The sequence below is a fragment of the Grus americana genome, chromosome 18 (genome assembly GCF_028858705.1).
Source record: "Grus americana isolate bGruAme1 chromosome 18, bGruAme1.mat, whole genome shotgun sequence".
Classification (NCBI taxonomy): Eukaryota; Metazoa; Chordata; class Aves; order Gruiformes; family Gruidae; genus Grus; species Grus americana.
In genome coordinates, this window is record NC_072869.1 from 5,058,958 (window position 1) to 5,076,560 (window position 17,603).

Here is a 17,603-nt window from a genome sequence, read left to right on the forward strand (position 1 = left end):
CTGGGCGGCAAACCCAAGGCGAAGGTGGAGGAGGATGCTGAACTGGCTTCGGGCTAGATTATCATAGTATTTGTTCTTTTATTACGTCACCCATAAAAGCTTTTCCCCCCATAACTTCATTCTGGCCTTACATGTTATACTGTCTCACCTGTAGCAGTTCTAAAAATAAATAGTTGCTGCTATTAGAAACTACAGGGTTTTGTACTTTCAAAACAGTATCTTGAACAATTACATAAATGCATACGGCATACATAACATTTCTTGGATTTTAGGCTGTTGGTGTCTTAAAACACATGCTGAAAAATGCCAGTGCTCCACAGTTTGGCAATACTGAGGTTTCCAGGAGAAGCCCCATACGGGGATGTCAGAACCCCTGAACTGCTCTGTTCCCATCACCTGCTTTCACTCTCCTCAGGCCCTCACGCCTGCAGCACGCTCCATTTTCGCCTGCGATTCTGTCAGATTTTTATAAACTCATTAATAATTGTGTGAGCAGTTGAGCTAATCCAGCCCGGCTAGCCGAGGAGACATGTCCACCGACATTAGGCACACCCTGAAGGTGTCGGTGTGAGGGACATTCCAGCGCCTCTCCCTCTCACCTGCTCTTGGTTTCCTGAACCTTTCTGTATCTTAATGGTTTTGAGACCCGCAGCTCCCCGCCAGTTTTCACTGAAACCGACTTGCGCCGATATAGTGGTGCAGACAGAATAAACACCACTTCTTTAGGAAATGCAAAGGCACAGATGAGAAGGGCTGCTCAGAGCCAGGCTGGCACAGCCCGGGTGAATCCCCGTGGTGCAGGAGGTGCGGGGATGTGCTGCACCTTCCCCTTGGAGGGAAAGTGCTAATTACTCACGTCCCTTGTGCAGGAGCCGCTGATGAGTTCTGAGTACGTATTTCATATGCTGTACTCAAAGGGACACTTGTTTCTTTTCCTACAAATTGGTGATGCTGGTGCCGTATGTCCGGCGTAGCGCTGCTTAGAGAGGTCCAGACAGGCGCATTTCTCAAGGCAGAAACTAGCTGTTTGCAATGACATTTGTTAAACCTATATTCTCACTTCACACTATGTTGACTAGTAAGGACATTTATAATCCTGTTTTCTACTAAGTTGTCCTGAAAAGAGAAGAATTATGTGAGTTTTCATTTGTGTGGTTCTATTAATTTGATAAAAATCTCTCTGCTGTTTTCGTCAGCAGTAATAATTTGGCTTTGCTAGAGTTAAACCACATTAATATGTACTTCTGGGCTGGAGTAAAGTTAGAGGCAATTTTTGAGAAAGGGGCCCCTTTTCGGCTGCCTTTGAGATTAACATTCAGGAATGGACAGTTGTTTCTTTTAAAAAACAATCATTTATCTTAGGCACCTGCTTGCTGTGCTAAATGTAAGGTGGTGTAATTTTCACAAATTTAAAATATCGAGTTTAACTCTGAAGCCTGAAGTGGAAAAAAGGTCTTCTATTTTCTTTCCCTCAGGGACAGAGTTATGCTGAGAATGTGTGAGTGGATAATAGTCATATTGAAAACTTCAGGCCAGATGTCTTCAAAATCATACTATCACTCAGTTAAAATGTAAACAAACATTTGTGACTGACGTAGCTACTTCAAATAGGCTAATGCCTCAGTCAGCGTTACTCATTTTGGAACAGACTGAGAGAAAGCAGAATCAAAATGAAGACGCTACTTGTGTTTGTCTTCTTTTTGGTCCTGATTACCACTTTTACAGGTAGGAGTTTCTATAAACCAAACCTGCGTTTGTACATAGAGCTGCAGAGCATATTGTAATAGAATTAGTTCTTCAACCTTGTATTTCAGTATCTCCATATTTCATTTTTAATACTTAACTATTTTTATGTTGCAGACTTTCCATGATTTGATTTTTAATAAACATGCTGTTGTATTAGATATTTTACTCTCTGCATTACCACACTGTAGTCATTTATTGTAAAACCAAAAAGTTTAATTTTACGAGCTTACTATTTTAATATTACTTTACCAAGGTCCTGCAAACTAAATGTTCAATGCAATCTCTCTAGACAAAAGTCTAACTCATTACTTTGAAAAATAGTCGTAAAAAGTAAAGCAACACAGAAAAGAATGAAGAATTGGAAAGGTTACTAACGTCAGTGGTTAGATGGTGCTGTTATATTTTCTCATTTTAGAGAGTAACATGAGTATGTAGGGTTTGCTTCATACTGGTAGAACTATAGAAAGCACAAGTATAAAAATGGTTTAAAATTCCACTCATATCTCCTGGAATGCAATATCCCTTGGGAAGGGGCTGTAATGAAAGAACACTTTGTATATAGTCAAAAATCAAGTTTGGAGACATTTCATTTTACAACTGACAGATAAAATATTAACTTCTTGCTAATTTCAGAACTAATTTCTGCTTTCCTGTCTTTAGATACTTCACCAATTTTAGCTGAAAAAGATGCCAAACAGATTCTGAGAACTCGTCGTGAAGACAGACCGAGAAAAGCTGGTTTCCCTGATGAGCCAATGAGGGTGATTTATGATATTTATTTTTAAATTACATTAACTAAAAAAACTCCCCAAAACACCAAAACCCCCCAAACATTTGTGCTTAGTATTATATTTCTATAGATTTAATTCCAAGCAATACATTATAATATCACCCTTTCAAGCAGCTGAGTTCTTCCATTAACTATTAAAAAATGTCTTTACATTCTTTCAATTACTGTTAAGTAGCATTCTGTAAGTGCTGAATATTGCTCAGGAAATGTACACTTGCAGAATGTGGAAATTATTTATCACAGTTCAAAAATGCCGATTAAGTTATTGAGAAGAAAGTGGCTTTTCATTTATAGAAATGTGGATTTCATCAGGTTGTTCCTGAAAAACTAAATAACAGGAAATGTCTTCTGCTTACAGTACATTCTGCACTCAGGGCAGAAAGGAGATGTAGGTGTCAGTGGTCAGTGTGGAGATTGAGGTAGTTCTGAACTAGCTTTTAAAATCACTTACTTTCTTTCACCTATTTATGAATGCTACAGATACAACTGCTTGTTATGATATTGTAGTTGGTTTTAGTTGCTAGCTTAGTGCAACAGCATTGTTTTTGCATGCAATATGTACATTTATTTATTTTCAAACCATATTACAAAAGGAAAAGTAAAAGAATTAAGGAGCTTTCTGTTTTACTGGCTTTGACAAGATTTAACATATAATTCTGCACTTCTCAAGAGGTACTTAAGGTATTTTAAAATTACTGTCTATTTCTTTCCAAAGTAAATAAACTGTGCTAAAATTACATGGCCCTGAAGAGGCAAAACCCACAGAAGGTAGAAAGCACACAATAGATTGTGCATGTACGATGAATACAAGGGGCTCAGTTTAGCAAGGTGCTGAACACTCCTAACTCTGCAGGACATGAAGAGCGCTACGTACCTTGCAGGATTGAGCTCAGTGTGTGCCAGGCTTGGGGGGACAGCTTGTGGTTTTGCCTTTCCAATGGTTATTGTATTCCAGCCAAAAAGAATCCACCTGGCTGTCCTGGGTGGCTGGCTGTGTGCCACTCCTGATGTACACACTTTGTCGAATGTGATGGCCACAACTAATAAAAGCTGTCGCAAGAATATTACACCACGCCTGTTAACAGTCTTGTACAATGAAGACTGTACAACAGACCCAAAAACCAGAAGGTGTGGGCTTCGCTGCTGCCCACAGCATTCAGGACCGAGGTGATTTCTAAGGTGCTGTTAAATGAGCCTTGCAGTTTTTGAAAATTAGTGGGCATACAGCTCCCATCTATGCTTATGCTTAATATACCACCACAATTATACAAAATGTTACGCAGTAAATATAGCATATCTTAAATACAAAATAAATAAAACACTAGAGAAGTTGGGTTGAGTTAAATCCTGCATTACAGGAAGTTACATGCACACATACGATGCTCTTAGTCATATGGTTTAGTTTTAGGTAGTCCTGTGAGGAGCAGGGAGTTGGACTCGATGATCCTCGTGGGTCCCTTTCAACTCAAGATACTCTATGATTCCAGGTGGGACGCAGAGGGAGCTAGGGCTACAGAAGTGTCTGGTTACTGATCTTTGCTGCTCTGTCCTCGCCACTTTCCATCCTACCACGACTAGTAGCAAACGCTTTGTTGAAAAATTCTGACCTTCTTTTTGTTTCTTTTTTTTTTTTCTATACAGCAATGCTAGCTTTCTGTAAGAAAACCCAAACATAAGAGTATTTGTTTTTCTCACAAAACGTCAAGTTTTTCAGTAGAAAAGGAAATATCTTCCAATAAAAAAACCTATTCCCCCCTGCCATGTGGAACATGGAGATTTTCCCTTGTGAACGAAGGTGCATGGCTGCTGTACCCCTGTGCACGGCTCTACAACCGGCTCAAGGAGAAAAACTGGTTTTGTATAGATTCTTTGTAGCAGAATGCAGTGAATGCTGGGATGAACATACCTCTGTTCATCTATTTTAAGCAAAAGCTGTTTGTACTAGGCCAAATCATGCTGAGCTGGGGAATTTAATTTGCAATTCTTTGTGACACTGTTTGACTTCCACAGTGCTGTTTCAGTCAAAAAGCCCATTACAGACAGCAAGATCTGCCTCTTCGATTATTTTAAAAATGTCATTTACGGTATCCACATGTTTTGATCTGACTTTGACTGAGACCCTGCTTTTCATCCTGTGGCATCTTCCCAGTCATACAGCCCTGTTCTCCGCTAGTTCATAATGCAGTCTCGCTGAAGGATTTGAGCCAAGTCTCCCCGTGCTGCGAGGACAGAAAGCACAGTAAAAGGCAGGATACTAATGCTTCCTGCTGGCACCCAGTGTACCAACCCTCTGGTCAGCACAAAGAGCAGAGAACTGCATAACAGCGGGAATACTTGGCCAGTGCAAAGAGTTTACGCTACAGCTTCCATTCCTACAATGCCTACTGTGCAAAGCAATGGGAGGATATTGGTCTATTTTGAAAAAATGTGTCTAGTGCTCACAACGCTTGTGAGCCCACATGCACTGGGACTGGAACATTTAAAAAGTAAATTTTGTTCCTGACAGAGGTCAAGTTTTTGGTACACAGCCCACTTTAGTTTGATAACTTGTTGCTTACACCAAACCCCCTGTAAATTAGTATGGGAAATTCATATTATTTATGTATTACAGAAAGACCAATCAGCACTGCTGCATGCTCCTGACTAGAACCCTTCAGACTACCGCCACATGGTCCTATAAGGGGTTAATGGTTTTAATCAGCAGGAATCAACTTTCAAAAGAGGCTACAACAGCCCTATCTGTGAGAATCCTTCTGTATGCTCAGGACCAACAGAGGCCTCTGTGTTGATATGCAAATACGAAATGTGTATGTAGAATTCCTAATTTATGAATATTGTTGCAAAATTCTTGCTCAACACCTTTACTGATTTGGCTGATGATGTCATTCATTAAACATTGCTAGCTTGGGGCAAGCTGAATAGCAACACCATTTCACTATATTTGATAATTTTAAGGGGTAAATTAATTGCTCTTATATAAGCTGCAAAATTCTCCTGTTTCATTGGCCTGACATCATACTGGAGTGATTACATAATTAAATTAATTTTTCTTTTCTTTAAATAGGAGTATATGCTTTACCTCCAGCACTTGGAGCAGAGATCGGAAGAACAATTCCTTGAACACTGGTTGAATCCACATTGCTTCCCACATTGCAACAGGGATTTAGTGCATCCAATCTAATGGCTTTCCCTACCCTGCAATCGGTATATATATTTCTTTTACAGCATGTATTTCTTTCTTCATAATAAAAGGCAGAGCCACAAACTGGAAGAGAAGAGAATAACCAATGGCTGGAGGAAGAACCTTGTACTGAAAGGCATCTGGCAACAGAACAGTGGCAGGAACCTAAGTGTCCTAGGCATCAACCGTGGCACTGTAGCTCTGTTCGTGTTAATAGAACATTTGCTTATGCATGTCTCTGCTATATGGATACAAGTTGGTGACTGCACAACATTCTTAATGTTGCTTCAGATTGCTCCTGTTTCTTTCATGTCTGCTTGTGTTCCTTTTCCAACTCACCTATTTAAGTCTTGTACTCATTCACTTAGCTCTCAGTAGGACTGTGGCAGGATTAAACTCATAGTTGTCATCCTTGAGATATTTAAGATGCAGTCTGACCTGCTAGGAGTTCAGCCTGTTCTGCCAGATCTCTGCTGTAATAATTTGCTAGCTGCTGATTTTTTAAATGGAATTTACTATTTAGTATACATGCTGGTAAACACTAACATAGAACATTTTCACAGAGCTTGCATGGATTATTAGTTCCGTTTATGATTTTCAACATCAGTGTAATAGCATCATTTGCTCTATTGCAAATGTTTATCATATGCATCATAGAGTTCAGTGGGAAAATATACTGCAAAGCACAGCTCAGAAATGAGGCACTACTCACCAGCCGATTGATGACCAAACGACACATCCGAGTAGTACTCCACGCACAGTAGGTTTGTGATATGGTCCTCCTTTTTCCCTTGTGTGTTTCACATGCAGCGTCAACTTATCACTACATTAAAAAATGTGATGTATTGAGGTAAGGAACGTATAGGATTGTAAAATATAAGTATTAATCATAAACTCTTCCAATTACCCAATAACCGTTTGTGATGCCAAAAAAGAAGATATACCTAAATCTGTATGCTTTTATAACAAGATAAGCCTTCCTGCTTACATTCTTTAAACAGACATGAAATTTGTCGACTGGGATAAATTTGAATCATCACCATAACAGTGATGCTATATCACTCACAGTTAACTTTTTAACATAAAAGTTGCAGATTTAGCTCCATGTTTTCAAAACCATTTAAGCAGTAGAATACAGACATGGAGTCTGTCAGGGCTGATCCATTTCAAAAGAAAGTTTGTCTGCTTCGAATTCTGCTATCTATTTGTACCTGTACATATCTAAATACCTTTGAAAATCTGGTTGTGGTAGACGTCAATGGAGCTATGTTAATCCACAATAAGCCAAAGGTCTGAAACTTATTTAAAAAAAAAAACAACATAAAATTCCCAAACTTTAGCCCTAGGAGGTAAGTTGGCAGTTTTCAAAAATCTTCCAGCTGAGACACAGTTGCAAGCTGGCTCACTTAGCTATCGTAATTCTTCACAATAGCCACTCACAGGTGATTGTGAAGAATTAATGTTAGAAAAGTGCTTAAATGATATGGAGCCCTTTATATCTTATTAGTATGGCAAATGTCAGCCTGTTTTTTAATTATATTTTCTTTTTTTCCTGCAGATATCTTCATGGACACTGAAGAGAATATATACTACGATTATGTTAAGGAGGACAAGATTATTCCTGCGTTGGCTATGTGCTCATTGTAGAGCTGAGCCTCTTTGCAATACAGTGCAATCCTAGTGCTATAGCAAAACTTCCAACTATAAATGGCTAGATATGTTATAGACCACCATATATTTTCTACCAGTAATGATTGCATGAATAAAGAAATCAAGGGTTTCCTCCAGTTTGTGAGGTATAGGCAAGAATAAATCACCGATTAGTCCTAGGGTATGCTTTTTAAGGGTACAGCTTTAGACTGTCTGAGGCAAAAGGAACTTAGAGGGAGAGATCCACAGAAAATTGGGGAATATAAACATGAAGAGAAGGGCAGCCTTCTTGATGTTGGAGGAATCCTTAATTACAGTTTTCTACGTTAAATAACAATATTGTATGAAGACATACCATTTATGCAACGCTAATCTATGTTTAATTGCCTGATGAGTATTTCATGTATTGTTTCATAATAAAAGCTTGATTCAAATCCATTTTGGATGATTTTGTTACCATAGTCTCCTATAGCATATGCTGACAAAAGTCACTGGCACTGAGGCTCAGTATTGTGAAGTACTAAGGAAACGTCAGAGGACTTTCTAGGATCAGCAGCTGGGAAGCACTTTGGTGCAGTCTAATCATTTTGTAGTTTCTCTGCACAACTTTTCCCTTTCCTTTATAATTCTGTCAGGTCAGGCACATGTATCCAGCCATCCCTTTCCTGCCTGTGTGCCTTTATAACTTATGCCTTGGTCAGATGGTAAACATACAATATCTGCAAAACAACATGAAAAATATTTTGATGGCTTGTACGTGGCTGTTACGATCTATAATGGCAATAGAATTAGTTATGAATGGACCAAAGTAACTTTCAGAGTTCCTCACTGCAGTCACACTAAGAGCCTGAGGACTGGTAGCAAAATAAAACACAATTTTGTGAAGATCCATAAGGTAATTACTGCTGCAACAGAGCATTTGATAGGCTGAAATAGGTCAGCAGTCCTTCTAGTATACTTTCCTTCCAGTAAGAGAGCTCTCCTAGATGACTCCAGGGAAATCATTTAAATCTCAAAGCATCAAAGGTTTGCTTTCCCTTACTGTCAGATGAAATCATAGATTAAATCTGGGAGTGTAAAAAAGTATAATCAGGCTGCTATTGTGTGCTTCATTCATAATACTCTCAATACATAGATCTCAATTTGCATATCTCTATTGAAGTTAAAGTCATTAGGTGAAATCCTGGCTCTGTTTTTTCTTGTGCAGTGAAAAATTCATGCCAATCCCGATTATGCCAACTTTCACCCAGTGAAAGTCAATTTAAGTACTTCTCTGAAATAAAAGAACTCCCACCTAGTAATATTCAGTCATGAGTTAGCTAGCTAGTAAGGTTAAATAGTAGCTTCTAGGTCTACCTCAGTAACACTGAGCTAATCTTAAAGCAAACATATAGAATAGAGATTGTCTTATTGGTTTTAAGTTTTTTTTCCATGAAGGATCTCATATAGGTATCCCCAAAGAACAATTAAGTATTATTAAGTCTAATTTACCAGGAGAAATCTAGAAACATAGAAAGGTGAAGTATTTCTTTTTAAGCCATCCAGCTCTTCTGCTGGCTTTAAGAAGCCAAGTCCTCCATTCAAAAATTAATTTGGGCTGTGCAAGTAAACAGGGAAACACCCTTCAGTGTGCCTGAGAGACAGCCAAAGAAGAGGAGGCCAGCACAGCACAGCAGAATTTCAGAAGTTTGCACAGCATTTGAAGTCTAAAGAGAGAGGGAAGGCATGAGTGGGAGTGCTTTAGATTGTTGCCATGGATGTAGCAACCCTTCATCCTGCTTATTATATATTTCTGTATGTCCATAAAATATATACAGTGTTTTACATGTAATCCAGTGGACTAATAAAAGAACAGGATCTTAAGGTCAGGTATAAATAAATTAACTCAAGCATTTATTATGACTCAGCAGTGAAAAAACTCATACATAATTAGCATAAAAAGTTAACACTGCATAAACATTACACTTAGTTATAATAAGTTATTTCTGTTATAGCTACAGAAATTATGTAATTAAGCTTTTTTTCAGAGTCCTCCAGTGTGGCAGCTCTACTGTGTTTTTATTCTCTTCCTTTACAGAGATCTTTCCTCCAAAGCCATGCTGTGCTTGAAATCTTCCGAAGTTGAACTAGAATGAGTTGAACTAGATGAAGTGTGTTCAACGACTAATTGGAGGTTTATTTTTATCCATGTCTAAAATCTTGGGGGAAAATGGTAGCCTTTTATGAATACATGCAAACCATTAGCTTTGCTACTGGGTGAAGATTTATGAAAATCTATATGACGTTAAGTAATTAAAATTTGCATGTGAAAGCCATTAGAAGGCTTAATATAATGACAATAGGAAGAAAAGTGTTCCAACAGTTGTATACTGAAGACAGGAAAATTTGCAAAATAGTTGATTTCGAAATGCTTTCACAGAAAAGGATTACAACAAACACGGGAAAATCTTTCATCTATGAAAGAGATAAACATATCATTAACTTCAATCGCTGACTTGTTTACAATGTCTGCTAACTTTGTCTTTTCTCATCTGAAAAACTGCCCGCTAGATGCCACTGTTTCTGCGTATCAAGGGCATCACAGCCCTCAATAGCTGTTTGACTCAAAATACTGTATCCCTCCTCCTTTCCCCTTGTTTTTTCACTCCTTTTCTTAAAACGTTCAGCTCAGATGATTGAAATAAAGAGTCATCTCTAACTGGAAAAAAAAGACCTTTAGCAAATGGCTGATTTTTTCCCCTTTGGATCCAAGATCACTGTGAATGAGGATGTCAGTGTGGTGTCTGGTGAAGTGGGTGCACCCAATTACACCAGAGAAAATGGTTGAAAGTTTCTACACAGCGCACTGTAGTGGCTTGTGACTTTTTACAGTCTGCCATTCAAACACAGATCCTAGGAAAGGATTCTGTGTGTTTGCAGAAGCTCTTCCCTCTCAGAGTAGGTCCCATTTGATCTATCTTCAGTAAGCCCAAAATGTAAGCTGCAGACTAATTGGTAAAAGCATCACTCTTCATGGCATGACATTAATTTATTACATTTATTATCTTTAGCAGCTGGGGGGACTATGTGTTAGGTGCTGTACAAACCTGTACTGAAAAGGCAGACTGTGCCCAGGGTCTGAAATGCAGTACCCCTCTATAAAGAGTAGATAAATAATATCAACTTTAATTTAAATATGCAACAACTCGGGGAAAAAGAGACAAAGGCTGGAATTTTTGAAAGCATCAACTTCTTCAGCAAGGCCAAGACTAAAAGATTTTTTCACAGCCAGATAAATAGTATCTGAAGTAGTTATACTATTGCCACTAAGCAATTTGGCGGTTCAGCTAATTGGCTATTTCTACCCGACTGCCTTGCCTTTCAGGCGAACATGCACTGGAAGTACTTACTAAGACTGGAATTTCCAGAAATTTCACTGAAAGCAAGGTAATCAGTTGCTTTATTTGAAATTCACTTTCACAGTGGTGAAGGTAACGGAAAATGCAAAATTAAACTTACCAGTTTGTAGTTTAGATGATCCAGTACGCGCCTGCTTCTCCTGGAGGCTGAACAGGTGAGTGCACTTTTCTATTCACGATGGCAGGACTGCTTCTCTGGAGCGGTTCTGAAAAGTGAACATGAAAGAGAGAGACAAAGAAAATGACTATAAAAATCTGAAATGAAATCATACGTAGGGAAATGCTTCCCTGCAGTACTCTGGGGCTTTCTTTGCAATAGTTACAGCCTTGTTTTGAATGTTAGAATCTTGTTTTGAATGAAGACTTCTGTTACTCTGTCTTAATGAATGAATGCATAAATAACTTCTGAAACAGTGGAGGGAAATTGGATTGATTGAATGTGATCACTGCCGTAGGAATTTAGCTTAGATTCTCAGTAAAAACTTATTTTTTAATGACTAAAGAGATCAGAGTGGACTTTGGAAGGTTATCTGAGCCTTTTATGGTCTACAAAGAGTAGAAAATCTTGTGAGAACTATGTGTCTTGAGATTTCTGGTATGTGATTAGAAATGCTGAGTGATCTGTCTCCTTTCTGGCATTTTAATCCTTTTCCAGGTCTGGGGGTAGAGATGTGTGCTAAAATGAAAAACAGTAAAAAGCAGAAAAGGCTCAATGAACTTTGAGCTAATATAACTATCCTTATTCTATCAAATAGGCATGTCCAGCCCAGGGTAGGCTCAACAAGAAGTGAAAAGTTGGAAGCACTAGCGTTGTTCCAAATCTCAAGCTTATCTTGGTACTTCATGTCTTTTTTTCAGGACATTTCACTATGTGATCATCAGTTGAAGTACAATTTTTTTCCCAGATCTGGGGGGATTTGGATCTAAGGATCCATTTGGGCATCTCTCTTTTTTGCACAGTGTATATAACATGAGTATCATACACATACCTTTATTAAACTGAGTGAGCCAACCTTAAGTATAGGAGATTTTAGACAAAAGACAACATGAGGCAGAATATTGCTTAATTTTGATTTTTTTTTTTTCAGAATAAAGAGCAACTATTGAGTGGCTTCAAAAGATGAATTCAGCAAAATGCTCCAAATGTTCAGAATATACTTGGCTTAAAGATTTGCTCTTGAACTCTCTTGGTGTGACTCTCAATATTTGCCTATAAAAATGAGACCAGAATCCAGTTCACAAAAAGCCTGATTATCAGACCCACAGCACTTCTACTGTCCAGACACCAACAGAGCCCAACATTCCACTTAACGCAATCAGGATGTACTTCTGTATTCTTCCCATGTACTGCATAGGATTAGTTCCAGCATCAGTAATAAACTTCAAGCAGATGAGAAAAATTACTCGCACACATAATTACTTGCAGAGTAAGAGCTTGTCCTTGTTATTTAATATATATAGTTTGAGTACATAGATTTGCCCAGTTCAACCAGCAGATTGCTCATGTTTTGGCGGGCCAGTTTTACTTTCGGCCAAAACCAGGCCTAACAGACACAGCCCGACTACTCTGACTGTTTTCACGGCCTCTGTTGATCAGTTAGAGGCACAGCTTAAACTAAGCCCTGCAGAATGACAGGTTTGCCCCTCCCTGCTTGGAAGACAACGGGCCAAGCGATGTCCATAAGATGACTATACTAGAGCTCACCTACCTCACAGGGATCTGAGGTGTGATCACTCATGGCTGATTTAAATAAACAAGGTTTTCTGCATACCTGCATAGAAAAAAAAGCCAAACATCAAAGCAAGCCTTAGCAGTAATAGGAATGGATTAAAAGTAAATAAAGCATTCTTAAAATAATAATGAACGAAGATGGGATTTATCTGCTCTTTCTAGGTCATGATTCCTATAATCCTAAAACAGATTCTTAAAATGGGCATTCTACTAGTGTTCATTTCTTTTCATTGATTATGGAGGGACCTGAAGTCTGTAAAAATTGTAACTGAATTTTCTCAAAGTCTGATCCTCAGTTATTATGCAAAACCAACAACTGTGTGGCACTGACATGGCTGTTTTTGTGCTGAGATGCCTGTGTTCATGATACTTTGAACATTTTACTCCTGGGGTTGAAAAGCATCCAACACTTATGAAGTTCTGAATTTCACTTGGCGGCATCTTTGTCCATAGCTAATGAGAGAGAGAGGCAGGTGCCCATGGGACATTTGGGAGGGAGAATCTTCACCCTCCAATCACAGAGCAATGGCGACATTTTTCTGTACAAGCAAATCTTGCCCAGGATGTGGCAGACCCTTCACAGCACATGGTTTGGCTTCACCCGTCTGGCATAAGAGCAGGGCTCTCCCTCCTTGCCCCAGCTCGCTCCCACCTGCTCTTTGCACCACTCAAGGATGATTTCATAAGCTCAGCACCACGCAAGAAGTCTCCCTTCCTTGCAGAGCCCAGCATCAATCCATTCCCCCAGGAGACACTTTGCAATCACGGGCATTCAGTGTGTCACGAGGAGGGGTAAGGTATGTAAAAATACAGGATTTTAAGCAAAGAAGGTAGTAGCTTTACCTCAGAAACACACAAATCTGGAGTGTGAAATTAATCCAGGCTAATAGTATGGCCTTCAGCTCCATTACTTTTACATTACAACTTCTGCTGGGAAGCAACTGGGGACATGGGGCAATACTGGCGGCCTACCATGTGATTCGTAGTAGCAGAAAGATTTCCTTCCTACTGCTATGCTTCTGTTACCAGAACATGGCTTATAAGCCTATAAGTAATTAGCAGAGCACTTTTTTTTCTGTCAAAGACTCTGATCAAAGTTCTGGGGAAAAAACTCAGTAAAAAAGAAAGACCAATGCTGAGAGGCAGCCATGGGAAGAGCCGCAAAAAGGGATTTGTGCTCGATTTATTGGTGCCACGGTACGTGTGAGAACGGTACCGGACTCTTGTTACCTGTGGGGAACGGAACACTCCATCAAAACAGGGTCAGGCTGTTTCTATAGTCATGCAAGAATACTAGTACGATAAATTTATAGGTCCAATGGAAGACTCTTTAATTTACTGGGAAATGACAAGGTGTCTGTGGCCAACTTGTATAAAATTTACTCCTTTATACCTTAGTTACATGCCATTGAATATTTACTCTGAGTCTGCGGATGTATTTATCATTCATGCATCATCCTAACCCATCAAAGAGCCCTACTCAGACACGGATGTGTTGGATTCCTCACCTTTCTAAAAATGAAACTCCAATGGCTTAAAAAAAAAAAAGAAATTTAAATGTTATGTTCACAAAGCAAATTCTTCCTGGAAGCAACTGACAGGTATTTAGTGTTAAATAAGAACAGATTCCTGCACAGCAAACAAAGACTATTGGGAGACATACTCTTTTGTTCACACACCAGCCAAGCCTGTGCCCAGCAACTATATGTACTGGAAATTGTACACAGCAATACTGTGCAGCTCTAGATTTGACTTGTTTCTAGTCTGTATTAGGTTATTTTTTACCGTCCTCACTGTGCTATTCTGTATTATCTACTGCTGCTATTTTACACTACAGCTATACTCTATTATTGTATGAATCACATTTCAAATAGGTCACGGTAGAGAAAACTCTCAGACTGCACAACAACCGAATACTATGATTCACAATGATCGGAGGCCTTGAGCCTGAAAAAGAAATAATTTAAAAATATAATTAAGAAATAAATATTAATTTATTCATTTTCCAATTGTGAAACCCACAATTTTAGGCTCACAGGCAACAAACTTCATTTCAAAGCAGAAGCAAAACAAATAAATGTAGTAGATTTTTGTCTATCTATATTTATTTTTATATATGTATATATTTACAGATATTTTAATGTACTCTAAATTACAGAAATAAAGCTTATGTTTCAACAGTGGATGAATCTGACTTGCATTTCAGCATTCCGGCTGCAGAAATTAAGATATTCAAGAACATTTTTTGGCCAGAGTAATTTATTTTTAAGTCCTCAATATTTGAGGGCATTTCAGTGATATACAAAGTTTTGCTAACATCAAATCTATAGCCCTGGAGAAGGGTTGGGTGTGTGTGTGGACTGTTCATATTTGGTATTTTAGATAAGAGCCATAGCAGAAACAAAACTTTTCTTTTTTTTCCTCCTTCTTCTCTGTTTACCATTTGATGCTTTAGAGCTGCCCAGGGAAAGAGAGAAAAATATCTTCTATTTCAAATTGCACAGCTGTTGCACTGCTGGAGAAAAACATTTTAAATATTAATATGGCTTTGGGGCTAAAAGCATTTCTTAAGAGGCACTTCAATGGAATGAGTTTCAGCAAAGCGAACAATCACAAAAATAGAGTCAAAGACCAAAATCCCTCCAGCTGATAGTAAGCCAATTTATTTATTTTTTGGTGCATGCCTACAGAACTCGTTATGTGTGATTGTATCAGTTACAGCTTTCCAGTCCAACCTCAGTAAAGAATAGTTTGTAGATGCAATAGATTATGTGCTCTGGAGTCAGAAACGTCTTCCTTTTCTCACCCTAAGCTTTATGTGTGAATCAGACTATCTCGGTTCTCTCTCCTCCATGCCGGCTGTGAGGAACTGGGGATGCTTCCTTGCAGGTCAGGGTGCTTTTACCAGCTGCACAGCCTCCTCCACTCAGTAAATTCTGCAGCTGTGATTAAACTGCCCAAGGAGGTTAAAGCTTTCTTACCCAATACTACTAATGTGTCTAAGGTGGTCCTGTTTAGCTCTGCAACAGCCCATCCTGCGCACTAATCATTCCAGCTGCACCTAGAGGTGACTCACCCCAAACATACTCAGTGTTTCATCCCACCCAAGAAAAAAACAGGGGTTTCCCTCAAACAAAGTAGTCTAACGGAAGATTTCAAACAGCGCACCGAACAGAGGGCATTGCTTTAACTTTGGCTAGGATCCATCCCGAGGAGGCATGGTTCTAGCACGGATGATATACTGACCGGGCTTACCAAGGGCTGCAGCGTTATTTACGCCCTCAGACTGATGCATCTTCAGTTCTGCTTTGAAGAGGAATTATCCTGCATGGTCTGAAATTCATGGCTGCCAAGGGGTAAGAGGAAGCTACTTCCATCATTTCAGTTGCTCTTCTATTTCCTATTTACCAGGGATGACAAATGTTCAAGCCACCTAGTTAATTTATTCCCGAGCTTTTAATTCTGCTCCTTATGCATCAACAGCTTTGCTGTTGAAACCACACTCTCTCAAGAGCAGGTCTGGAGTGAACAGCACCTGTGGCTCCAGTCTGTCAGCAGCAGGACACACGTGTGCCCAGAACGACTCCCTCTGAGCCACGGAGAAATGGATTACAGCTCTGGGCTACACACAGTAAATCACCAGCGCAGAGAGAGAAGCACAGGGACAACAGAAATACCAAAACGTGATTTTTTAGAACATGACTTCTTAAATTAAACAAGACAAGAAAATATATGAAATGACAGCAAGGTCACTTTTTCCTTAACTGTTGCTCCAATTTAAGCCCACACATGTGTCTCATTTATTTTCAACTTTGCTCTTCTGCTATCTCTATCCTGTAACAGATGGTTACAGAGCATTATCTGCGGCGAAGGACCACAAAAGGTGCTAGGTATTTATTAGTTTATGCACTTTTTGGTAATTTCCTTTTATTTTTGGAATTCAGTTTCAGAAGTGCCTCATGTTCCCCGTTAAAACTCAAATCCTGTTATGGTGAGCAGTGTACAAACATCTCCCCTATATATTATGTAGACAAACTTACTAACTTTGGCCTGCAATGGCTGTGTTCACCCATGTGGTGACAGGGTTGATTAGATGTTGCAAGCAATTGTAGTGGTTACTGAAAATCAGGGAGATCAGCGTTTACCATAACAGTAGCATTCAGACGTTGCTCACTTCATCTGCCTCATGACCAGATTTTACTACCTACAAACCTCACCTTCTGATCTCCGTTGCTATCACATGAACAATGCACGCCATCGTTCACATTGATTGTTATTGGGCTGGGGTACTTAGGAACTATAAATACATCACCACAACTATCCTAAAATTTTTAGGGTGGAATAATGAACTGCAAGTTCTGAGCAAACCAGTAAGTAAAGTATCTTAATTCTGCTTAAATTAGCACTAAGAGTTTGCATTTAACTGAAAGGTCTATAACTGTATATTATTGTTTATTTTATTACACTTGCAATAGAACCTTAAGCTAAAATTGCAGATGTAATCCTTCCAAAAATTCAAGCTTATGTTAAGAAACTGTTTAAGAAACTGTGTGCACCACTCAATTAATGGAGACCCAGCCTCCCCAAACCCAGGAGTAAGGCAGTCTGCATCTATGCAGACATGGAAAATTGCTCCGCCAAAGTTTATGAAAGGAAAATAGAATCCACTATTCTAAAAGGAGTGTCATAAAGTTTGATGTGCCTATTTCAAAAGCATTTGGAACAGGTATTCTCCCCCTCTGACCAGACAGAAATGTCTTTGCTTCCAGCTTTAATGCCAACTCCAGGGGGGTAAAAAAGGAATTACACTTTCTGGCATTTTGGAGAACATGGGGCAAAGTTGGAAGGAGCCCATGCGGGAAGAAACCCGAGGGGGATGTGATGGGAGGGAGCTGGGGCTGGAAACAGAAGTCCTTTGGCTGTATTTTGATTGAATCAGGTGAGGCCAGCAGGGATAAACACTGGGCTGGTTTCTCAGAGCAGTGTCCCAGCTTTCCTCTTTGATCCTTCAGCTTAATGCAATCCAGGGACAAATCAGAGTGAAACTGGGTGTGTGTAGGTGCAGGTGTGCACGTATGTTTGGGGGGATGGATGGAAGGATGGAGG

At 39.2% G+C, this 17,603-nt stretch overlaps 1 protein-coding gene across 1 annotated transcript; it reads left to right on the plus strand.

The window, feature by feature from the left end:
* The first annotated feature begins 1,607 nt into the window (after nucleotides 1-1,607).
* C18H17orf67 (chromosome 18 C17orf67 homolog) lies at nucleotides 1,608-7,735 on the plus strand. The gene is made up of 4 exons (XM_054846764.1): nucleotides 1,608-1,725; nucleotides 2,407-2,507; nucleotides 5,601-5,740; nucleotides 7,276-7,735. The coding sequence occupies exons 1-3, from the start codon at nucleotides 1,671-1,673 to the stop codon at nucleotides 5,715-5,717; spliced, it is 273 nt and encodes a 90-aa protein (XP_054702739.1). The 5' UTR covers nucleotides 1,608-1,670; the 3' UTR covers nucleotides 5,718-5,740; nucleotides 7,276-7,735.
* The last annotated feature ends 9,868 nt before the right edge of the window (nucleotides 7,736-17,603 follow it).

What these genes read in the sequence shown, in the direction of transcription:
- C18H17orf67 (XM_054846764.1), top strand. Translation starts at nt 1,671, where the DNA reads ATGAAGACGCTACTTGTGTTTGTCTTCTTTTTGGTCCTGATTACCACT. An exon ending in CCTGATTACCACTTTTACAG is followed by an intron (nt 1,726 to 2,406) that starts GTAGGAGTTTCT and finishes TCCTGTCTTTAG; the next exon opens with ATACTTCACCAATTTTAGCT. An exon ending in TCCCTGATGAGCCAATGAGG is followed by an intron (nt 2,508 to 5,600) that starts GTGATTTATGAT and finishes TTCTTTAAATAG; the next exon opens with GAGTATATGCTTTACCTCCA.